Raw genomic sequence first — 19766 nt, 5'->3', positions numbered from 1 at the left:
TCATGAACTTGCGCCATATTTCACTCAAGGCTACCATTCCAATGGAACACGCCCAGAAACCGAGATAGAGGTGGCATAAATAAAAGGGTACTGGGATCTTTGGATTAGTTAATAGGTTTTCAGCAAATTTAATTACCAATACATACAATCAATAATTTGCTAATGACAAATATTTTTATATCATTTTCAATTCCTTGTTTAATAAAACTCTTTAAAAGTAGCACTATAATGAACATTAATTTTAAAATAATTATACTTTCTACTTATGTTTCTTTATATATAAAAATTGGTCACCACTGAGACCCCAACCCTTCTCGCTGCAAATTGCGATGACCAATAGTAACAAAAGGAACACGTGACATCTGAGGGGCATAAATAAGAGGAAGGAGAGAAATGGCCGGTGCACCATTTCCCTTTCCCTACTTCTACTCAAATTAAGTGATTAAATTTCAATTAAAACTTGTACTTGAACTTCTTGCGGGGGAAGGAGGACCGGGAATTGGTTTCTTCTCCCATCGCACTGGCCTCATTAATGCTAAATATCCGCGATATTTTATAGTAATTAGGAACAGTCAAATTGAATTGGCATTAGGGCGTGTTATGTAGCCAGGCGCGGGTCTCGGCTATAAAAAGCAAATGTTATTAGGGTTAAACTTAGTAATACATTCCTTGGGGTGGAGGCAATTTGCTGGAGGAAAGGCATTACAATTCGGGGAGGGAGGAAATTAGTCCAAAGGATTGAAAAAGAGATTAACAATCCTCTCGGAATTTGGAGTTGCTGCAAGACGTCTTTCCAAAGGATAACCTAATTGAACGAACATATAATGGATAATATATATTTAGAAACTTTAAATTGGCATTCGAGGAATTAAAACAACCATTTTTAATTGCTTTATATGAGATGTAGAGCCCTAAAATCCATTTTTTATTATTCAGTGCCTACTTTTAGGCACCTTTATAGATGTTTTTAAGACGTTGTGCATCTTGTTCTATCGATTACAAATCAGTCCTTTTGTGAACATTTTTTGCATGTTTTGAGCCCTCGGGCAATGCAATAAATACGTGCTATTCAGTGGCTTGGAAGTCAGAAATTATTTCTTGTGGCACCAGCCGAGGCGAATCGCAGACACGGCCGCAATACAATTTGATTTCCATTTCGTGGGATCTCTGGCTTTGATTGCCGCTGACCTACTTGCTGCCTGATTATCCCGCCGAGCACACACTGCGATGGGATAAAGACACACCCCACACACCCAGCACACACACACAATCGGAGGTGCGGAGGAAGAGCTCCTTGTGGCATAGTTTGCATAACTTACGGCGCATGCCGCATTCCTGGCTGGCAAATAACTTTGAATACTTTCGGTGGCACGGATAAGTCGCCTTGATTTATGCAGCAAACACTTTCGATTAATTGCCCACAGAGCTGCGCTCATTGCACATGTGAGCCGTATATGTACGTATATTTATACGGGGGAATGGAAATGGGAATGAAAATTCGGCAAAAGGATAATTTGGAGGCCGGGGGGCGAAAAGTCATCAAAACTATTCCATTAATTTGTTGCTCGGCTGCTTTGCTGCGGCCCCAGAGTCTTTAAAACTTTTGTTTGTTTGTCTTGGGCTAAAGTTTTAATCGCATTTGTTTGTCACCGCTCTCGACTCCGCATATTTCGTTGGCAATCTGTCTCACTTGCTTGGAACTCGGCTTTCTGGCTTGTGCCAATGTTTAACTTATAAATCCACAATTTAGACAAATGTTTGCCTAGCGGAGAAAGGACATTTTCGACGTACGCTGTGATTATTGGGTTCAGAGAATCGTGAAAGGTTTGATTGAATTGTTCTTATATTGATCTAAATATATATCACTCTCCCTACCATTTTAAGAGTCTATGCTGATTTAAAGACAGTAAAGGACACTAAATATACCATCGGTGGTGGTAATTAATGCCAAAAAAGCTTATGGGCTCAAGTCACCACAAACACCATCAAAGAAATCTAATAGTTTGTTCTAAAATAAAAGAGTAACAGTCTTGTACACACCTTTGTACTTTAAAGCCAACCTCTATCGTACCACCAAATTGAAAGAGGGACAGTTGTAGCTTCTTAAATATTTCATAAGTTTAACTGCCCTACCAAGCCTTTTAAAGAGTGCAATGTTTGCTCTGAGTAACCTACAACTGATTGGAAAATGTATCGCGTATGCACAAACATCTGATTAACTTTTCTATCATTTTCAACCTGGCCCTGTGGCAAAACGATTTTATATTTTTGGCCAGCCCTTTCCCCCATCCCCTCGAAAGGGCAGTGAAGCGAGCGCTGCAGAGAGCTGTCAACCGCACGGATACAAATACAGGAAACGGAGCACCGGCTCGCAGGGCGGATGGGTAATCTGGGGAGATCGGGGTGGCAGCGAGGCGAGTGGCACGGGGCGAATGGCACGTTGGGAGCCAAGGATGAAGCCGAACTGAACCCGGGTGAACTGCACCTGACGCACGGGCAAATACACCAAGGGCCAACTAGCTCATCCCCATCCCATCCTGCCACTCTTTTCAGGACCAACATCAGGTGCCCACCTCCGCCTCATGTTGCTAATGTAGTTTACTTACGCTGAAATATTTGCTTTGCCAAACTGCATTTCCATTCCAGGGCAGGAGTCAATTTTTATCACTCGCTAGAAATTTGCATACGGACATGCCAGTTTGAATCTTTCAAGGGTTTTAGCAAGAACATTGGGATAGATAACCAACTTAATACTACTGTATTAATTCTAAAAAAAAATAGTATAATTCAGATGTTTTCCTGCATAGCCAAACTAAATTCCTCCAACAAATTAGGAACATTTATGTACAAACTCATAGTTGTCTTAAACTCAAAATCATTATTTTGCACAAGTTCTAGGTTTGTAAAATGAAAAAATTATTTTTAAAATATTATTTTTGTATTAAAAATATAAAAAACATTTATTTTCAATGGTCTTAAGACCACTGTGCAGTCCTTGGACAGAAAACAGAGCGTGTCCAAAACTGCATCGCCAACAGGAGATGAGGATGCAATCCGAAAAAAATTCCACAGAATTTCAGTTCCTGTTTTTAGATAAAATTACGATAATTATGTATGCTAGTGAACAGTGTAAACTAAATTCTGAGAACTGGCTCGGGCTGGGATGAGCCGCAAATTGCCGTCATCATTTTCAGGAGGAGGCACTACCTTTGTCCGGCAGCCGCTCGCCCGTCCGTGAGCGGGACTTATGAGAAAGGCCAAAATGTCATGTACAACAGATAAAAAGGACACGAACAGGGACACGGCGGCTAATGACACAAAGAAACAACTGCGAAGTGCCGGAAAAGGATACCATAAAAAATGAGATGCACAACGAAATATAAACTAGGAATAATGTTTAAACGAATCTCTAAAAAATTATTATGCATTAAAAATCTGGAAGGTTGTTAGAGCAATAAAAAAATTTTAATAACTCCAATTCATATGTTTTGGAATTTTAAAATATAATATTCTTAATATCTTATTTGTTTTAATACCAAGTTCTAAATTTATTGTTTAAAAGAAATGCTTTTGCTTTCCTAAAAAGTAAGTGGTGGTTTTTGGAAGTTCGCTTTTCATTATTTTCAGTGCATAAAAAGCGGGGGACGGGACCAGAAAAGGGTTATAAAGCTCAGTTCTGGCCAAAAACTCGTCTCTCCCCCCTTTATCTCTGGTCTAGGCCATTATTGTCTAGGCTTTATTGTTTTTTGTGCCTTTGCCATCTTACTCATTTCGTTGTTGGTTTTCCTTTTGTTGAATTGAAACAATTTGTCACTTTTGGCCAAGTGCCTGTGGCGGTTTTTTGTTGAGCAGTGCGAGAGTTAGCTGAACCCCTGAGTCAAAAAACCCAGCCGCCCTTCATTCATCTCCTTTGTAGTTAATGAAATAAATGAAGAGCAAACGCAGATGGGCGCACAAAAATATACATAATATTTCTGACAGTGTTTTATTGCAAATTACCAACTTCTGTTGGGCTTAAGAATTACGGACCTACAGATTGCCCAAATTACCCGGATATTGCGCAAAGAAAATTACAATTGCTTTTATTTTTGCCATTTGATTTTAATAAATTAATATTAAAGGTACCAGTTTAAAGCATGTTTTTTACTAATGAGTTTTCCCCGCGACTCCATTAGAAATCATTTTATTGCCGAGTGGATTGCGGATCTTGATTGCCCTATTTGCAATTAGCATATATTTGTTTCAATGGCGTACACTTCCCGCATATGTTCGAGGCACTTTATGAAGTGTTCTTTCATCCAGTCCGTCGATAAATGCCTATAACTCGATATATACAATGAACTGAATTTCATTAGCTCACCGCACTTGCCACGTGTAAAAACAGCAACAAAATAAATGGAAAGATTGCAAAAAATCAAGCGGCCTGTTAAATTTCACTGAATTGCCATTTCATTTGCATAAGTTACGGATCGACCATTGCATTACAGTACATTAAATTAATGCCAGACGGCCACTTAGAGCGAATAAAACGAAAAGCAATTGAATTTGTTCACACAAGCAGTTAAAGACAAGCCGAACGAGAATAAAATCAGGGGCGGTTAAAAAAGATTTCATTTCGGTTTTCCGGGAAATCCAAACAAATAAATAAGATTAGCGTGGACCAAGGGGAGTGGGTGGCCTTCTTAACCCCAGATGGACCCCTGCTTTATTTATAAGCCAGGGACTGGGTGGAAGGCTCCAAGATGGCCGATTGATCTGCTTCAGCATTTTTTCACCTGCCTTCAGACCTTTCTTTGAACTTGGCCCAGTGGTAACGAAATCGGCCTAATGTCTTAGCAGGCAATCCATTCGCAACATCCCTTGGTGTCCGATTCTCGCACATTCTGAAGAAGGATTCACTCACTCCCTGAAAATTGAAAGAATAAATCTTAGAACAGAAACGAATTCTTTCATTTTGGAAAAAATTTGGATTAAACTAATAAATAAAGAGGTTAGTGGAATGGGGTAATGTTCTGGAAAAATTATAAATATTATATATGAAATAAATATAAAATTTAATAGTTATATTTCGGAACTTTTATTACAATTATAAGTTTTTAATATACATATTTAAGGACAAATTTGTATCTTTTAGTCATTTTCTACCTTTGTTCAAATATTTTATAATTGCATTATTATAAAAAACATATTTTTAATCAACTAATTGTCTTTTCCATTTGTTCTTTTTAAACTTTAAATATTAAAAAAATGTAATTTAATTTTAAACCCAATATTTTTTTTTAAAAATCCCACTTCTTCCTTAGTGAACTTTTCATATAACCTCTGTACATGCTACTTTTAAACCCACATCTTTTAAAGAATTTGTGCTGCTAGTTCCGAGTCCCTTTTGTGGCCAAGCATTTTGCTGAACGACTCTCAGAATTAGCCTTCCATATGTCTTCGTCTAGCTGTGGGAATTTAGCAGTCCTTTGAAGTTCATTGTGCCCGTGGCTACTTCAGACGCTTCTGCAACAGTGGCTGCATATTGTGGGGTGCTCATGTCTGGGGCATGCTCGAAATGCAACATTTCACCGGAAAGCAGCGGAAGGCCTTTTATATGCCCGGCCAACTTCCGGTCTATAGAAAACTAAACTCTGTTGTTCCTTTTTGTTATTGTTGCTCGCAGCCAAGTGGTGGCAGGTGAACAAAAGGTGCGCCTATGCATATGCTTCATTGTTGTTTTTTCCGCAGTCAAGCGGACCTTAAACTTGGCAATTACTATACGATTTTTACCCTCTTCTATTTGGTTACTAGAGTTTCCTAAATAAAAAAATTATATATAATTCAATTACATATTTTCTATTTTTATTTTGTTTTTCCTACATTTGCAGCTACGATTTCTTACCAAAACCGCATTAATCATCTTTTACCACTTTAAATAAAAACCAAAAGATAAGCCGGTCACAAAATTCAGTCAACGAGAAGAAAGACGCAGGTTAATGGATTTCTCTTGTGATTTTTGACTTGACCCAGACCCATAGCAATTCCGGCTTATCCGTAGACATCTCATTTTATTTGTTCTTTATGCGCGTCGTGAATTTTTCAAGTGAAAAGTTTACATTTATTATCGTGGGCGGGAACGGGATGGGAAAAGGGGTGGAGCAAAAGGGGAATGGTCCCAACCTGTCCTTTGGGGGACAACAAACAACACATTACGTTTAATTGAATGTTGCGGTTGTGTCGCCTTTCCAACTTTTCTTCTTCCGCTTCTTGTAAGACAATTTCTTCCTCAGGATTTGCCTTCATCTCACTTGTTCTACACTCGGAAAAAAATATGCATAAATATATAATTTTTTGGTCTGTCTACTTATTTTTTCAAGAGGATTGTGTAGAACATTGGAACCAAAGTTTGAAGGTACTATACAAATTTATTCTTAAATTCAAATTCTTCAACAAATAAAATACATTAAATTATTTATTTTCACAAATTAAATTTTTTGTATGTGCAACTGTGTAAGTGAGTGTAACACGCGCCGCCCCAGAAAGGGACAAGAATTATAATGCAGTGTAAATATTTAATGATGATGTGGCTTTAGATTACCCGCCGTCACGTGGTTGCTGTTAAACGTGCTCCCTTCTTGACCTGACCTGGGCTCGAGTCCCACGGCCAATTCAATGGGCTGGAAAAGTCGCTGTCGACAGGGCAGTTTTCCGCGCGTAGGCGCAGTACCTCCAACGGTGGCCACTGAACTGCAAAAAGGCCTTCGACGGCTGATATGCATACAAAAAACAAAAGCAAATGGAAATAAACAAGAGATATGCCATTTATATGGGGCAATTTAATGAGCGTAAATAAAAAATATTACTTATCCCAGCCCAAGCATTTACTACTAAAAGAGGATAAATCTTTTTGCGTCGAGTTAGTCACAAAAAAGTTGCATTTGAAGAAGGCAGCCATTTCAAGTTGCCACCGTTAATAAAAACTTCATTTCTTTTACGACTTCATAAAAAGTTATTCATTTTTTAGTCTATAATACGTAACAAGGCTATTGCACCCCTATAAGTCAATTGCAAACCCAAAGGGTTTATTTGCTAATAATATGTAATTTTTTGTTAGTTTTTATAGAACTAAAAATGGTTAATCAACTCTAATATTGGCGGGAAAAATAACTAAAAAAGAAAAGAGTTGAGCGCCAATATTTATATTCGAAAATGTAATTCGATTAATTCATATATAAACTATCGAAATTTTCGATAAGCCAGTGCCAAAATGAAATAAAAGCAAAGACACACACCCGAAAGCGTGGATCCTTACGTTCTTAGTCCGGACCCAAACTACATTTAAAATTGAATGCATTTCCATTTGGCTTTTTTACAATTTCCAAGAAAATAAATATTTATTATTTACAATTATTTTTTATAATAAAACACGACAATGGAAATGGAATACAAAGTCCTTGTCCTTTTGATTTTTAGCTAAAAACTATGAGATTATCAAGCTTAAATTTGCAGGCCATAAAAATTATTATTTTGCGCGTTTTCAAAAGTATTCCTTGACCCGCAGCTTCAAGAATGATAATTTCATTGTTCCCGTTTACAAACTTTTTTTTAACCCTTTACAAGTTATTTTTCTTTTAACCAAAAACTATGAGATTACCAAGTCTAAATCTACAGGCCACGAAAATTATAGTTTTGCGGGTTTGCAAAACAGATTTTTGCAAATTGGAAAACCATAATTTCATTGTCCCCGTTTACAAACTTTTTATCTTTCCCAACCATATTCAAGTTAAAGCCAGTTCTGGCTACAAAGCAGCCTGTCGGTCATCGCTGCGCACTGTTGTGTTATCGCACTTATCGAGTGGCGTGATTATTCGATAGCCTCTGATAGAGAAAATGTACGTCATGTGATTGTGGATTCTTTTTTCGCACGGAGCAGTCACCTGTCGACGAGAAAATATAATTACGCCTGCAATTCGGTGAGTGCCAGCTGGAAAAGTTGAAAATCCGGCAGCACTAACTCTCCCCCGATCCGCAGACAGTGAAGAAATAGCAAGATGGCGGCCCAAATACGCACCGTGGTGTCCCAAACGTTCCTGTGGCTCTTCCTCGCGGTGGCCACCATCCTGACCCTGTACTTCGTGATGACGGGCAAGGGCGAGCGGGTGAGCGTGGGCTGGTTCCTGGCCTCCTCGAACCCGTACATGTGGGCCTGCCTGGGCATCGGACTCTCCGTCTCGCTGTCCGTGGTGGGCGCCGCCCTTGGCATCCACACGACGGGCACCAGCATTGTGGGCGGTGGTGTGAAGGCGCCCCGCATCAAGACCAAGAACTTGATCTCCGTCATCTTCTGCGAGGCGGTGGCCATCTACGGTCTGATCACCGCCATCGTGCTCTCCGGCCAGCTGGAGCAGTTCTCGATGGAAACGGCGCTGTCGCAGGCCGCCATCCAGAACACCAATTGGTTCTCCGGCTACCTCATCTTCGGCGCCGGCCTGGCCGTCGGTCTGGTCAATCTGTTCTGCGGTATCGCCGTGGGAATCGTGGGATCGGGAGCCGCCCTCTCGGACGCCGCCAATGCTGCCCTCTTCGTGAAAATCCTCATCGTCGAGATCTTCGGCTCGGCCATCGGTCTGTTCGGCCTGATCGTGGGCATCTACATGACCTCGAAGTCCAAGATGGGCGACAAGGAGTAGGCGCAGCCGTCACCAGCCTTCCAGTGTAAGTGTATGAATCGTGGCGCAACAGCGAAGGTCAAGGTAATAGCACTGGCACCGGTCTTATCTACATGGGTTGTACATTCTAACTTTTCGTTTTTTGGTTAGTGTTATTACTTACTTCTCACAATATAGTTTTCTTTTGCTAAAACAATTTTTACAGAAAAAAAGTTGAGGTTTTGTTGTATAAATTTGTTGTATAAAAGAAAAGATACCTTTTGGTGTCCGGTTAGGAGCAAGGCTGGGTCTCGACTGAATTAAATTGCAATTTAAATTAATCGTATCCCATAATCTGTACGCCATGGCTACTATGATTAGGCATAAACTAGTTCCTAAAAAAACCTATAAATCTAAGTAAAAGAAGTGTTGAAAAGTGCTCCTCTTGAAGGATTTTTTTAAAATCATATCAGGATAATAGTAGTCAATGCCAGTGCTATTAGTTTTGCTGTGATACAGTTTCGAGTTCTGCCAAATTTGAATAACCCACTTAATCAACACCTTTCTCCCACAGCCTTCGCCACCGCATCATCACGAAGAACAACAACAACCATCAGTCACCCAGGCATTCCCTCATCCCCAGCAGACACGCACAAGACCAGTGTTTGCCTATTTTTTGGAAATTACAACTCGTTCAATGCAGTTACAGCTTGCAGGCGCCTCCCCACATAACGACATCGGAAACCGATCAGCCGAAACGCTTTAAACTGGGACTTCAGTTACTTATTAAGTTGATAGTTGGTTAAGTTGGCAGTTGGTTTTCACGCCTCGCACACTGGCAGTCACCAGCATCACTCAATCGACTGTGGAGTGTGCTTGATGTGAAAACGACGGCGATTTTGTTTATATAATTTTGTCGCCAAACGAAAGACATGATGTGTGTGTGTCCGTTTATGATTTTAAGTAGTTTGTTATGTTTGTTTCTACAATGGCTCCTTACAGGCTAAATCAGAATGTATTATATTAACTACCACAAACCGATAAACTTGTATATTTCAGGCTACTGTTCAAGGCAGAAGTTGTAGAAAGATGCACGGTCGCATTATTATTATTATTATAGCAAGTATTCCATATTAAAACAAATAATAAAATATATACGTTTTGTTTATCAATTAGTGCGAACGAATGACTACGACGGCTTATCAGAAGCACGCGCTAAATAGTTATGAGTGCAATACATATATCACTCGTATATATGTGGGATCCGTGTGTTTTATCAACGTTAATTGAGTTTTAGGTTAGTCCGTTTAGACCTCTTTTATTTTTGTACACAATTTTTTAACATTACGGCTAGTGATGTAACAACATTGGCTTATAAATCTCTTGAAAACAGTATAAAACGTTAGAGGACCCACTATTGTCTCGCAAAGTCCAGTATATTTCCCACTACAGTTTGACTGGGCTCTGCAGTATAATGAGAATTGTGTCATTAATTTATATAATACATCCGAAACAGTGACATACCTTTATTATGCTCCATAAATAGTTGCGTTTTTGAAAAGTCACCATTTCCATTATCCACATTTTGTATCTCATTACTTCCACGTAATAGGCATTGAAATTGCAGGTGGTTGCGCCGTAGCTCACCAGTCCAAACTGCGCGTAGATCCATTTTCGCTTATGTTTAACGTACGCGTTCAAGGGACCGCCGGAGTCGCCCTTGCAGGTGTCCCCGATTGCCGATCCGGCGCAAAAATCATCTTTGGGCATCTTTCTAAGAAACGGTTCGCACTCCTCTCGCTGACGACGGTACACAGTGATGGTTCTCAGAAATTGGCTGTCTCTTCCATTCTCCATTTTTCCCCAACCAAAGGCTGAAAACCTTTTGATGGTGAACGGGTTTACGCGGTTATCCAAAATGATGCAGATCGGTCGGATATTGTCTGTTGATAAGAACATATTTAGAACACTTTTCAAATTGTAGGCGAACATTTTTTAATTTATGTGGAATTCCCATAATTCCAACTTAATGCTAGATACATTGCTCAAGATTGCGAGATGATATCCATGAAACACTCCCAAGCTATTGATGGCAACTTCTGTTAGTGTTTAAGTTTAAAATACAACATTTAAAATTATTTTTAGTTAGTATTTTTAAGTAGTTTCTTACCCTTGTATTGCACAGGTCTGTCAAGTTTCAGCAGAGCTATATCGCTGTGTTTGCCATAGGTGAAGTTCGCGGTTACAGAGTATTCCTCAACTTCTTTGCATATTGAGGGAGGACAATACTGATCGTAAACTCCCAAATGAACGTATCTAAGCCGAAAAAATTATAGAGTTAACATTAATCCAAATGGATTACATATATCTGCGAGACACCTACAATTCGTTAAAAATGCAGTGCGCGGCTGTCATGACAAAGTCTAAAAGCAGTACAAATTATGATTTAAACATTGTCTAAAGTTAGTTATACTTGCTTCTGTGAATAAATGAACCGCCGCAAAGAAAATGTTTTGTTGAATTGCGAATGATAGCCATCCACGGAGTACTTCCCTGTGCAGTTTTAATGCCATTCGTTATTTTTGCTTTAAAGTTCTTTCTGGGGATACAATTTATATCTAGAAGCATGGCTGTCGCCCCATGGCAAAGCACCGAAAAAAAAACTAAGAAAATCACAGGGCACTTCATTCTCAACCTAGTTATGAGAACTTACTGATTGACAAGACCAAGATCGTGAGCATTAAACATGGGGCGTGTGAGGTTTGTCAAGGAACGGAATTATTCAAGTATTACTTATTTCAAAATTTGTGCCTTAAATTTAAAAACAAGACAGACACTGTTAAAAAATAAATACTTTTTTATTTCTCAATGTATTTATTGTTTGTATTATGAATGTTAGAATGTCACAAAATGTAATACAAATTAGGAATAATATTTTCTCTTACTTTTCCTTTTTTTTATCAGCGTATTGTAAAGAAGTAAACATTTGTAATATCGCTTCTTGGTTGAGTCAGCATAAAAGAAAACTCATGTGTATTTCCCTGCTTATTTTTGATGAGTTGACTTTTATCATTTTAAACTTGGCACGATGAGTTTCATTCGCGTTATGCTGGTGCAAGTGTTCAAGTGGACATCCTGCAGCGGCAGGACCGTCAATCCGACGCAGCAGCACCACACCAAAGGGGCTTCCCTTCGGGTGAAGGCCAACACCTCCGCTCCGCCGACGGCCACAACCGCCCAGAGCGGCGATGCCCCTCCTCGGCAGCCTTTCAGTCAGACGCTCCAAGCGAGGCAGAAGGAACCACCAACATGGAGACCGCCACGCAGGTGGATCCCAAGGAGGTCAGGCGAAGTGCAAACCTTCTACCAGGTCCGATTAACACATAACAAGGATGTAATAACTAAATACTATTTTCCCATAGTCCCAAAAAAATAGTTGCGGACTCTTCGACGTCCGTATTTAACATTTTACGAGAATTTCAAGAAAACAATATACCCCCACAGCAATGGGTGTCCGGGTAACAAAAGCTGTCGTTTATTTGAATTCCCGCCCAAAAGCCCTTCGGAGTTGGCAGCCCCGCGGCGCAGGGTTGCATTTGGCGGCCATTTTGAAAGTGACAGCTTCGTTTACCGCTTCCCTTCGCATCCTCTTTCTTTCGGCGGAAAACGCTTTCCAAGTCGCACGCTTTTCGAGTTTCTTCCCGGGATCCAACCCTAACTGCCCCCCAAAATGTCCGAGGAAGTGGTGGAGTCGAGCAACCAGGATGCGGGCCAACTGCCGCCGCCGGCGCAGGAGGAAGAGGTCTGGGAGGAGGAGGGCGCCACCACGATGCCCGCCCAGCAGGCCACCGAGTGGCCGGAAATCAAGCTCTTCGGCCGCTGGGCCTGCGACGACATCTCGATCAGCGACATCTCGCTGCAGGACTACATCGCCGTCAAGGAGAAGTTCGCCCGCTACCTGCCGCACTCCGCCGGACGCTATGCGGCCAAGCGGTTCCGCAAGGCCCAGTGCCCTATCGTGGAGCGCCTCACCAGCGGCCTGATGATGAAGGGCCGCAGCAACGGCAAGAAGCTACTCGCCTGCCGCATCGTCAAGCACGCCTTCGAGATCATCCACCTGCTGACCTCGGAGAACCCGCTCCAGGTGACGGTCAACGCCATCGTCAACTCCGGTCCCCGCGAGGACTCCACGCGCATTGGACGCGCCGGCACCGTGCGCCGCCAGGCCGTCGATGTGTCGCCCTTGAGGCGCGTCAACCAGGTAAATATAAATAGGCGGTCGGCAGCTTCGCATTAGGTGGGAATCGAAATAGCTCTGCCGCAACACGTACAGGGTACAGTCTGCTTTTTGTAGAATTTCTTATAACCCATTTAAATGTTAATGTAGCTTTCGAATTCGTTTGGAGATTTTGTAATATTTGGCTTTATAAATAATAATTTACCATGAAGGGAATATGTATTTTTTAAGTTAAGGGAAAGTTTTAACGATAGTTACAGATTATTAATAATTGGATTTATAATGCATCTTGAAGATATTGAAAGTTAAACATCTGTTCAAATTAAATAAGTTTTCATCTTTCTTTTTATGGTTTATAGCAAGAAAATCCAAACATTTAAAATTATATAAATAGACGATTTGTCCATAAATATGTTTTAGTTACATATTAAAACATTGAACAGATTTTTCAATTTGTAAATATAATTATAATTCTCTACTTTTCAATCTGTTCCCCCATTAATCTTATTCACGAAAGATGTTTTATGGTGTTTACATTTAAGTATAACTAACTTTAATACTATAGGTAAACTTTTTCGCAAGCCTTGAGAGTTATAATTATTAATTTATATGATTGATTAGTTGATGTGATTATGTTATTAAGATGTATAATATTATAACCGCTCTCTGCTTTCAGGCGATTTGGCTTATTTGCACAGGAGCTCGTGAGGCTGCCTTCCGTAACATCAAAACCGTGGCCGAGTGCCTGGCCGATGAGCTAATAAACGCAGCCAAGGGCTCTTCCAATTCGTATGCCATCAAGAAGAAGGACGAACTGGAGCGCGTGGCCAAGTCGAATCGTTAAACTGCGATTACTTCCTGATTTTCATGAACTGATGCAAACGTACATACGTTGTTATGTAACCATTTCATCTTCTAACTAAATACACCAATGTATTTTAAAGTTCTTGTTTTATTTGGCCAGTAGGATCAATCTGCCACTTGAACTGTCACTATGCGATGTTGAAAAGCGTATATCTGTTTTGATAATAGATTCCGAACATCTAAATTATATCGCCTATAAACTTGCATTCTATTGCATAAGTATCTGAATTTCCATTATATTGTTATTCCAGTAACTTCCCTGCTTTTATTTGCCTGTCAGTCTCATTAAGCATAGGAATCTCTTATCCCAAAGCGACTGGTTGAAAGCGCCACGATGAAGTTTGGAATGTTTTTCTTGCTTTTTGTCCTTGGAGCCGCCACCTTGGGTGTGGTTTTCCTAATCCTGGCCAACGTGATGACTGGAATGGGTGAGCGCATGGGCCTCGGCTGGTTCCTGTACACCTCGAATCCGTTCATGTGGTCCGGCCTGGGGATCTTCCTCGCCTGCGCTCTGTCCGTTCTGGGCGCTGCCAGCGGGATATACATGATCGGCTGCAGCGTGGCCGGCGGCGGCGTGCGATCGCCCCGCATCAAGACCAAGAACCTGATCTCGGTCATCTTCTGCGAGGCGGTGGCCATCTACGGCCTGATCACGGCCATCCTGCTCTCGGGAAGTCTCGTGCAGTTCAGCAGCTTGCGGTTGATCACCAACAAGGAAGTAATGTCGATCAACATGTTCACGGGATTCGCGGTCTTTGGAGCAGGTCTCTGCACGGGACTAGTGAACGTGGCTTGCGGCGTTGCGGTGGGTATCGTGGGCTCCGGCGCTGCCCTGGCGGATGCGGCCAACTCGGCGCTGTTCGTCAAGATCCTCATCGTGGAGATCTTTGGCTCCGCCATCGGCCTGTTTGGCCTGATCGTGGCCATTTACATGACCTCGAAGGCGGAAATGATTAAGTAGGCCATTAAATAAAAAGTTTCAATTGAAAAGCTAACATTTATTCGGTAATTAAAGCTAGTCGTCCCCCTTATCATCATCGTCGCTGTCGTCAGCCTCATCATTGTTGCCCTCCTCGTCGTCGTCTTCCTCGTCCCAGTGCTTGATCTTCTTGTTCGTCATGAAGTCCTCACGCAGCACGCTCCATTCAGACTTCTTTTTGCCGCCAGAGCCCTCATCCTCGTCATCGTCATCCGTTTCTTGTTCCTCCTTCTTCACCGCGTTGTCTACGGCTGTGGATTTGGCGCGCTTGCCGCTCATCAGGACATCCAGGAACTTGCGCTTGTTGATGTTGTTGAGCACCGCATCTTGCCGGCTGTCCAGCGGACCCGCTTCCTCCAGCTGCTGCTGCAGATCCTTCTGCTGGATGCGCACGGCGTTGAAGAACTGCACCACACCGCGGGTGGCCACTTTGCGGAGCGTTCGTTCGCGCTCCATGTCCCGGAAACTGGGCTTCACGCGCAACTGGAGGGGCACATTCTTGCGCTGCTGCTTGGTCAGGGTGGCGTCCAGGGCAGACACTTCCGGCTTCTCGTCTTCGTCGTCGTCCTCTTCATCCTCGCTCTTCACCTCTGTCTTCTCGATCTCAAAGTCGAATCCCGGCTTCTTGGAGGCAGCGGCTTTCTGGTGTCGCACAGCCGCCTGACTGTGTTTGGCCCTGGCCAGCACTGTTTTGTTTTGGGTCTCTGGCTTGGTGGTCTTCAGCACCTTCAGGATGGAGTCCGCCCAGCCGGCGTTGCCCTCCGCCTCGCTGTTGGAGCTCTGAGCGTCCTCGGAGTCGGACTCCCCCGCGGAACTGTCGGTCGCGGGAGCAGGCGTCTTCTTCGCACGCTTCTCAGTCAAAAGAGCCATTTTAAGCAGCCAACAAGTGGATCCAACTATAAAAACAAAACGAGCGTGTTTATCACGTTTTTAGGGATGGGAAAGTTGAGCTCATCAGGTTGCGCTATGGGTGAAATATCGATAGCTATCAATATTCATTTTAAGGTAATAAGTTAAAAATATTAGTTAACAATTTTAAATGCTTTTAAGGTACGCAAATGGTTTGAGCCTAATTTTACTATTTCTAATATTTTAACCCGTCTCAACATACATATGCATTTTTAATTATTTCATCTTATCTCCTATCGGTTGTTTTCGAACTGAAACCAGTTCGATAGTCAATGCATCGATAGTGTCTTCTCCAATCTTGTGGTGGCGCGAAGCAGCGTATTTTAACGAAATTATTTATTTGAGAAAATGGACCTGAACACTCTGCTGCAGCGGGCTCAGAACCTGACCAATGAGGCGAAGGCGGAGTGCGAGCTGCCCGCCGTGGAGCGGACGCTCCAGCAGGTCCTGCAGGCCACCACGGAGCTCCACTCGCGCGTCACGCAAACCGGCGGCAAGGAGATCCAGGCGTGAGTAAACAATCTGCAAAGGAGACCAATACGGAGCTCAAGATGTACCACCTTTTGCAGTCACATTCTTCTTGGCTCCAAGGGCGTGGACCTGCCCAAGCTGAACCAGAAGCTGGAGGCGCTCAGTGCCCGGAAGACCTTCGAGCCCCTGGACGTTAAGGCGGACACAGATGTGCGCACCTTCCTGAAGAACGAGCGCGAGAACGCCATTCTCTCGGTCATCGAGGACACCAACAAAAATGTGGGTATACCGCCGACTGACCAAACCATCACTGACCCCTCCAATCTAATCCAATCCCCAGATCAGCGACTCTGTGAGCAAGCAGAAGTGGGCCAGCATGAACAGCGCCTGGAACGAGGAGAAGACCCGCCTGCTGGACGCCCTGATCGCGCCCTCGCAGAACTTTATCGACCTGCAGCGCCTGCCCGATCCCACCCTCCTGAACCCACACTGCCAGCCACGTTCCTGCCTCGATCCGCTGGAACTGGTGTACGCCCAAGAGTTGCGCCACTATAACGAATTGCTGCTAAAGGGCAGCCCCCGGCCCAATCTCATCCAGAAGTTCGCCCAGCTGTCCCAGAGCTTCGGCGACACCCGGCTGATGGACATGTGGACCTTGCTGGCCTGCGTCACCCAGATAAGCGAGCCTCTGCACAGCGATCCCATCAAGAGCCGGCAGCAGAGGCCGGAGTTTGTTAACTACGCTAAATCCTACCTGGAGCGGCGCTACCGGGTGTTCATGTGCTCCCAAGTGGGCGGCTCCTATGCCAGCAACAGCTATCGGTTGGTTTTGGCCTATGTAAGCCACCGGTTCAGTGCACAGCAGACCATCGGCCTGGTGGACACCGTGGGCGACAGACCATTGTGGCCGCTGGTTTACTACGGACTGCGTTGTGGATCAGCGGAGACGGCGGTTGAGTTCCTACGCGAAGCGGGCAGCAGCCACGAGGAGTTCGCCCAGCTGGTGGCGGACCGAAATGCGGGCGAAACGAACTCCAGGATAGAGAATCAACTGCGCCTGCAATACGCCAACAAGATACGTAACTCCACCGATGCCTACAAGAAGGCCGTCTACTGCATCCTCTTGGGCTGCGACGTCAACGAGGTGCACGGCGAGGTAGCCAAGACCATAGACGACTTCCTGTGGATCCGGCTGGCCATGCTTCAGCCGGGCGACGCCGCCAGCTATGGCAAACTGCAGTCGCTGATTCTGGAGAAGTACGGCGAGAAGTACTTCAACGCCGGCCAGCAGCCGCATCTGTACTTCGAGACCCTCGCTCTCACCGGCCAGTTCGAGGCCGCCATCGAGTTCCTGGCCCGCCGGGAGGACACCCGCGTCCATGCTGTGCACATGGCCATAGCCCTGCACGAGTTGGGTCTCCTGGGCGGGGCACGCAGTGTTTCGCAGCCCCTGCTTTCGATTGACATCATGGATCCGCAGCCCCTCAGACGCCTCAACCTAACCCGCCTGATCCGGCAGTATGTGCATCGATTTGAGCGCACGGACACCACGGAGGCTCTGCACTACTACTACACCCTGCGCTGCCTGAGGGATCCCAAGGGGCGCAACATGTTCATGGCCTGCGTGTGCGATGTAGTGGTGGACAGTGGCGTCTTTGACACCACCATTTTCGATCTGATTTTCGGCCAGCGGCAGGCGAGTGACCAAGACGAGGTTAACAGGTGAGCAGGCAGGTTTATTTGCATTACATTCAGTCTTAAGTCTATGTCTCTCTTCCTTTAAGTGGCCTGTTCCGCCAGTTTGACTGTCCCGAGTTTGATACGCGCACAATGGCCGCTCTGGTGGCCGACGAACTGACTTCGCTGGGCAACTTTGAGATCTCAGCGCGCCTTTACGAAATGGCCGGTAAGTATAATCTGGCCCTGAAGCACATCTGCATTCTGCTGGCCCAGGTGGTGCAGCTGCCCACGCTGGGCGGATCGCTGAGGGAGCGCCTTGGCCAGGAGGCCCAGAGATTCAGCCAGCTGCTGGCCAGCGACAGCATCGAGGTGGAAACCAAAATGAGGAGCAGCTTTGTGCTGCTGCAGGATCTGCTCATCTTCTTCAATTTATATCACGAGGGCAAGCTAAGTGCGGCTTTGGAGCAGCTGCGGCAAACCCAGCTGATGCCCAACACGACGGACGATGTGGAGGTGTGCCTGGCCAACGTTAAGCGCCTGAGCGGAGAGGTGATCAAGGTGCTGCCCGACGTCATTGTGGCTGCCATGGACATCGCCCAGCGGCAGTACAAGCAGCTCAAGACGGGCATGGGTGGCTCTCTGGAACAGAGTCAGATGCAGCAGCTCCGGCAGCGGGCCAAAGCCCTGTCCAACATGGCAGCCACCATGCCCTATCGCCTGCCCTACGACACCAACAGGCGGCTGATTCAACTGGAGCTGGAGATGCACTAGAATAAAGGTACTTTAAGGCTACTTCATTAGCATGAAAATGAGCTCTTCCTCCTCGTCGCTTTCTGCTGGGGGTGGTTGAGCCTCCTCAAGCTGTTTGATTTTGAGGAGGGCGGCTGCCAATTGTTCCTTGAGCTCAAGGCAGTTGGAGCAGGATTCCGGGGGCCTACATTCCTTCGAGTTTTCCTCATCGATGCCAGAGTCGTCGCTCTTGGGACAGGGTTTTCTCTTTCTACCTGGCTTCCTACCCCTGGGGCTCTTTACCAGGGGATCTTCGCTTTCTAAACCCAAGAAGAACTCTGGAAAAGCGTCCTTTTTGAGGTTGCCTCTGCAATTTGGCAGAAAGTTACGGCGAAAGTGCCTGCCGCAAATGTAAAGCCACTTATTGTCCACAGTGAGGTGGCATATATCCATCCACTCCTTGCGCATCTCGGGATCTGAGGGAAAGAAGTGCAGCCTTTCCGTAGTAGATCGTGAAGGGCAATTCCTGACGCTGCATTTGCGGATAATGGGGTTCTTCTTGGGTTTAATACTATGATGCCGAACCTCGTTTTCACCTAAAATGGTTAGGAGAAAAAGTTTAGGCAGCTTCGCTTGGGGATGTGAGAGACAATCTTACCCAAAAAGAGCGTGGGAACAGCCCAAGGGAACACCTTTGTCTTGCCAAAACACTGCTCCTCAAAGTGACGCCTACACACCCTGCTGTTGAACAAGTTTATGTCTTTGAAGACGCCAATGTTCTCCATCCACTGCTGCCTGATAACCGGATTTACGGGTAGCTTGAACATGGAGCTGCTGTCCTGCTGACCACTGTCGTAACAATTGGTCACAATGCAGCGAAGATTTCGGTTTTTCATCTTTTTCGGGAACGGTTCAGGTTTGGTGAAATTTAGTCGGGGAAATGGAGAAAGCAACAAGTGTTGGTAGGCGCTTCAAACGATAAATTCGGGTCGAGATCAGCGGCTTGAAGTTGAGCCTGAAATTTCACAGCCAAATAACGAGTTTATCACTTAGGTTTCTTGTGTATAACTATGTTGGGAAAGCGTTTCGAAACTTGAATAAATTAGAATTTTCGAATTGCATGTGCTTCAACAGTAAATTATTCAAACGAAAAAACGAACTTGTGTGGTCACACAGCAAAAACGGGTTTGGGACTTCGCTAGGTTAGTGGTTGCGTTCACTAGAATAACGAGATCACTGATCACGTGAATTACTCCAAAAAAATAAT

The 19766-nt window shown here is 44.3% G+C and overlaps 7 protein-coding genes across 8 annotated transcripts; 4 read left to right on the top strand and 3 right to left on the bottom strand.

Annotated features, from left to right (window-relative positions):
* Positions 1 to 7807: 7807 nt before the first annotated feature.
* LOC108032103 (V-type proton ATPase 21 kDa proteolipid subunit c'') lies at positions 7808 to 9352 on the top strand. Its single transcript, XM_017105932.3, has 3 exons — positions 7808 to 7955; positions 8015 to 8697; positions 9205 to 9352. Exon 2 carries the CDS (start codon positions 8034 to 8036, stop codon positions 8670 to 8672), a length of 639 nt encoding a protein of 212 aa, XP_016961421.1. The 5' UTR covers positions 7808 to 7955; positions 8015 to 8033; the 3' UTR covers positions 8673 to 8697; positions 9205 to 9352.
* Positions 9353 to 9835: 483 nt separating this feature from the next.
* Positions 9836 to 11445, bottom strand: LOC108030994 (serine protease grass-like). Of its 2 annotated transcripts, XM_050888853.1 has the most exons (5): positions 11108 to 11445; positions 11014 to 11053; positions 10801 to 10946; positions 10155 to 10573; positions 9836 to 10094 (listed from the first exon to the last, which is right to left on the bottom strand). In XM_050888853.1, exons 1-5 carry the CDS (start codon positions 11316 to 11318, stop codon positions 10077 to 10079), a joined length of 834 nt encoding a protein of 277 aa, XP_050744810.1. In that variant the 5' UTR covers positions 11319 to 11445; the 3' UTR covers positions 9836 to 10076. The 2 variants fall into 2 exon arrangements, with proteins under 2 accessions (XP_050744810.1, XP_043951584.1); XM_044095649.2 differs by having other exon boundaries at positions 9837 to 10094; positions 11014 to 11444.
* An 819-nt stretch (positions 11446 to 12264) lies between these two features.
* Positions 12265 to 13810, top strand: LOC108031067 (40S ribosomal protein S5b). Its single transcript, XM_017104273.3, has 2 exons — positions 12265 to 12891; positions 13544 to 13810. The coding sequence occupies exons 1-2, from the start codon at positions 12361 to 12363 to the stop codon at positions 13709 to 13711; spliced, it is 699 nt and encodes a 232-aa protein (XP_016959762.1). The 5' UTR covers positions 12265 to 12360; the 3' UTR covers positions 13712 to 13810.
* Positions 13811 to 13953: 143 nt separating this feature from the next.
* LOC108031098 (V-type proton ATPase 21 kDa proteolipid subunit c'') lies at positions 13954 to 14733 on the top strand. Its single transcript, XM_017104308.3, has one exon. The coding sequence runs from the start codon at positions 14066 to 14068 to the stop codon at positions 14690 to 14692; it is 627 nt and encodes a 208-aa protein (XP_016959797.1). The 5' UTR covers positions 13954 to 14065; the 3' UTR covers positions 14693 to 14733.
* Positions 14709 to 15649, bottom strand: LOC108031097 (RRP15-like protein). The gene has a single exon (XM_017104306.3). It carries the CDS (start codon positions 15578 to 15580, stop codon positions 14747 to 14749), a length of 834 nt encoding a protein of 277 aa, XP_016959795.1. The 5' UTR covers positions 15581 to 15649; the 3' UTR covers positions 14709 to 14746.
* A 270-nt stretch (positions 15650 to 15919) lies between these two features.
* Positions 15920 to 18582, top strand: LOC108032070 (nuclear pore complex protein Nup93-1). Its single transcript, XM_017105890.3, has 4 exons — positions 15920 to 16128; positions 16189 to 16369; positions 16431 to 17812; positions 17875 to 18582. Exons 1-4 carry the CDS (start codon positions 15968 to 15970, stop codon positions 18539 to 18541), a joined length of 2391 nt encoding a protein of 796 aa, XP_016961379.1. The 5' UTR covers positions 15920 to 15967; the 3' UTR covers positions 18542 to 18582.
* Positions 18558 to 19653, bottom strand: LOC108032071 (uncharacterized). The gene is made up of 2 exons (XM_017105891.3): positions 19158 to 19653; positions 18558 to 19095 (listed from the first exon to the last, which is right to left on the bottom strand). The coding sequence occupies exons 1-2, from the start codon at positions 19393 to 19395 to the stop codon at positions 18560 to 18562; spliced, it is 774 nt and encodes a 257-aa protein (XP_016961380.1). The 5' UTR covers positions 19396 to 19653; the 3' UTR covers positions 18558 to 18559.
* Positions 19654 to 19766: the final 113 nt, after the last annotated feature.

The sequence above is a fragment of the Drosophila biarmipes genome, chromosome 3R, assembly GCF_025231255.1.
Source record: "Drosophila biarmipes strain raj3 chromosome 3R, RU_DBia_V1.1, whole genome shotgun sequence".
NCBI lineage: Eukaryota > Metazoa > Arthropoda > Insecta > Diptera > Drosophilidae > Drosophila > Drosophila biarmipes.
This window is presented reverse-complemented; position numbering and strand designations above follow the sequence as displayed.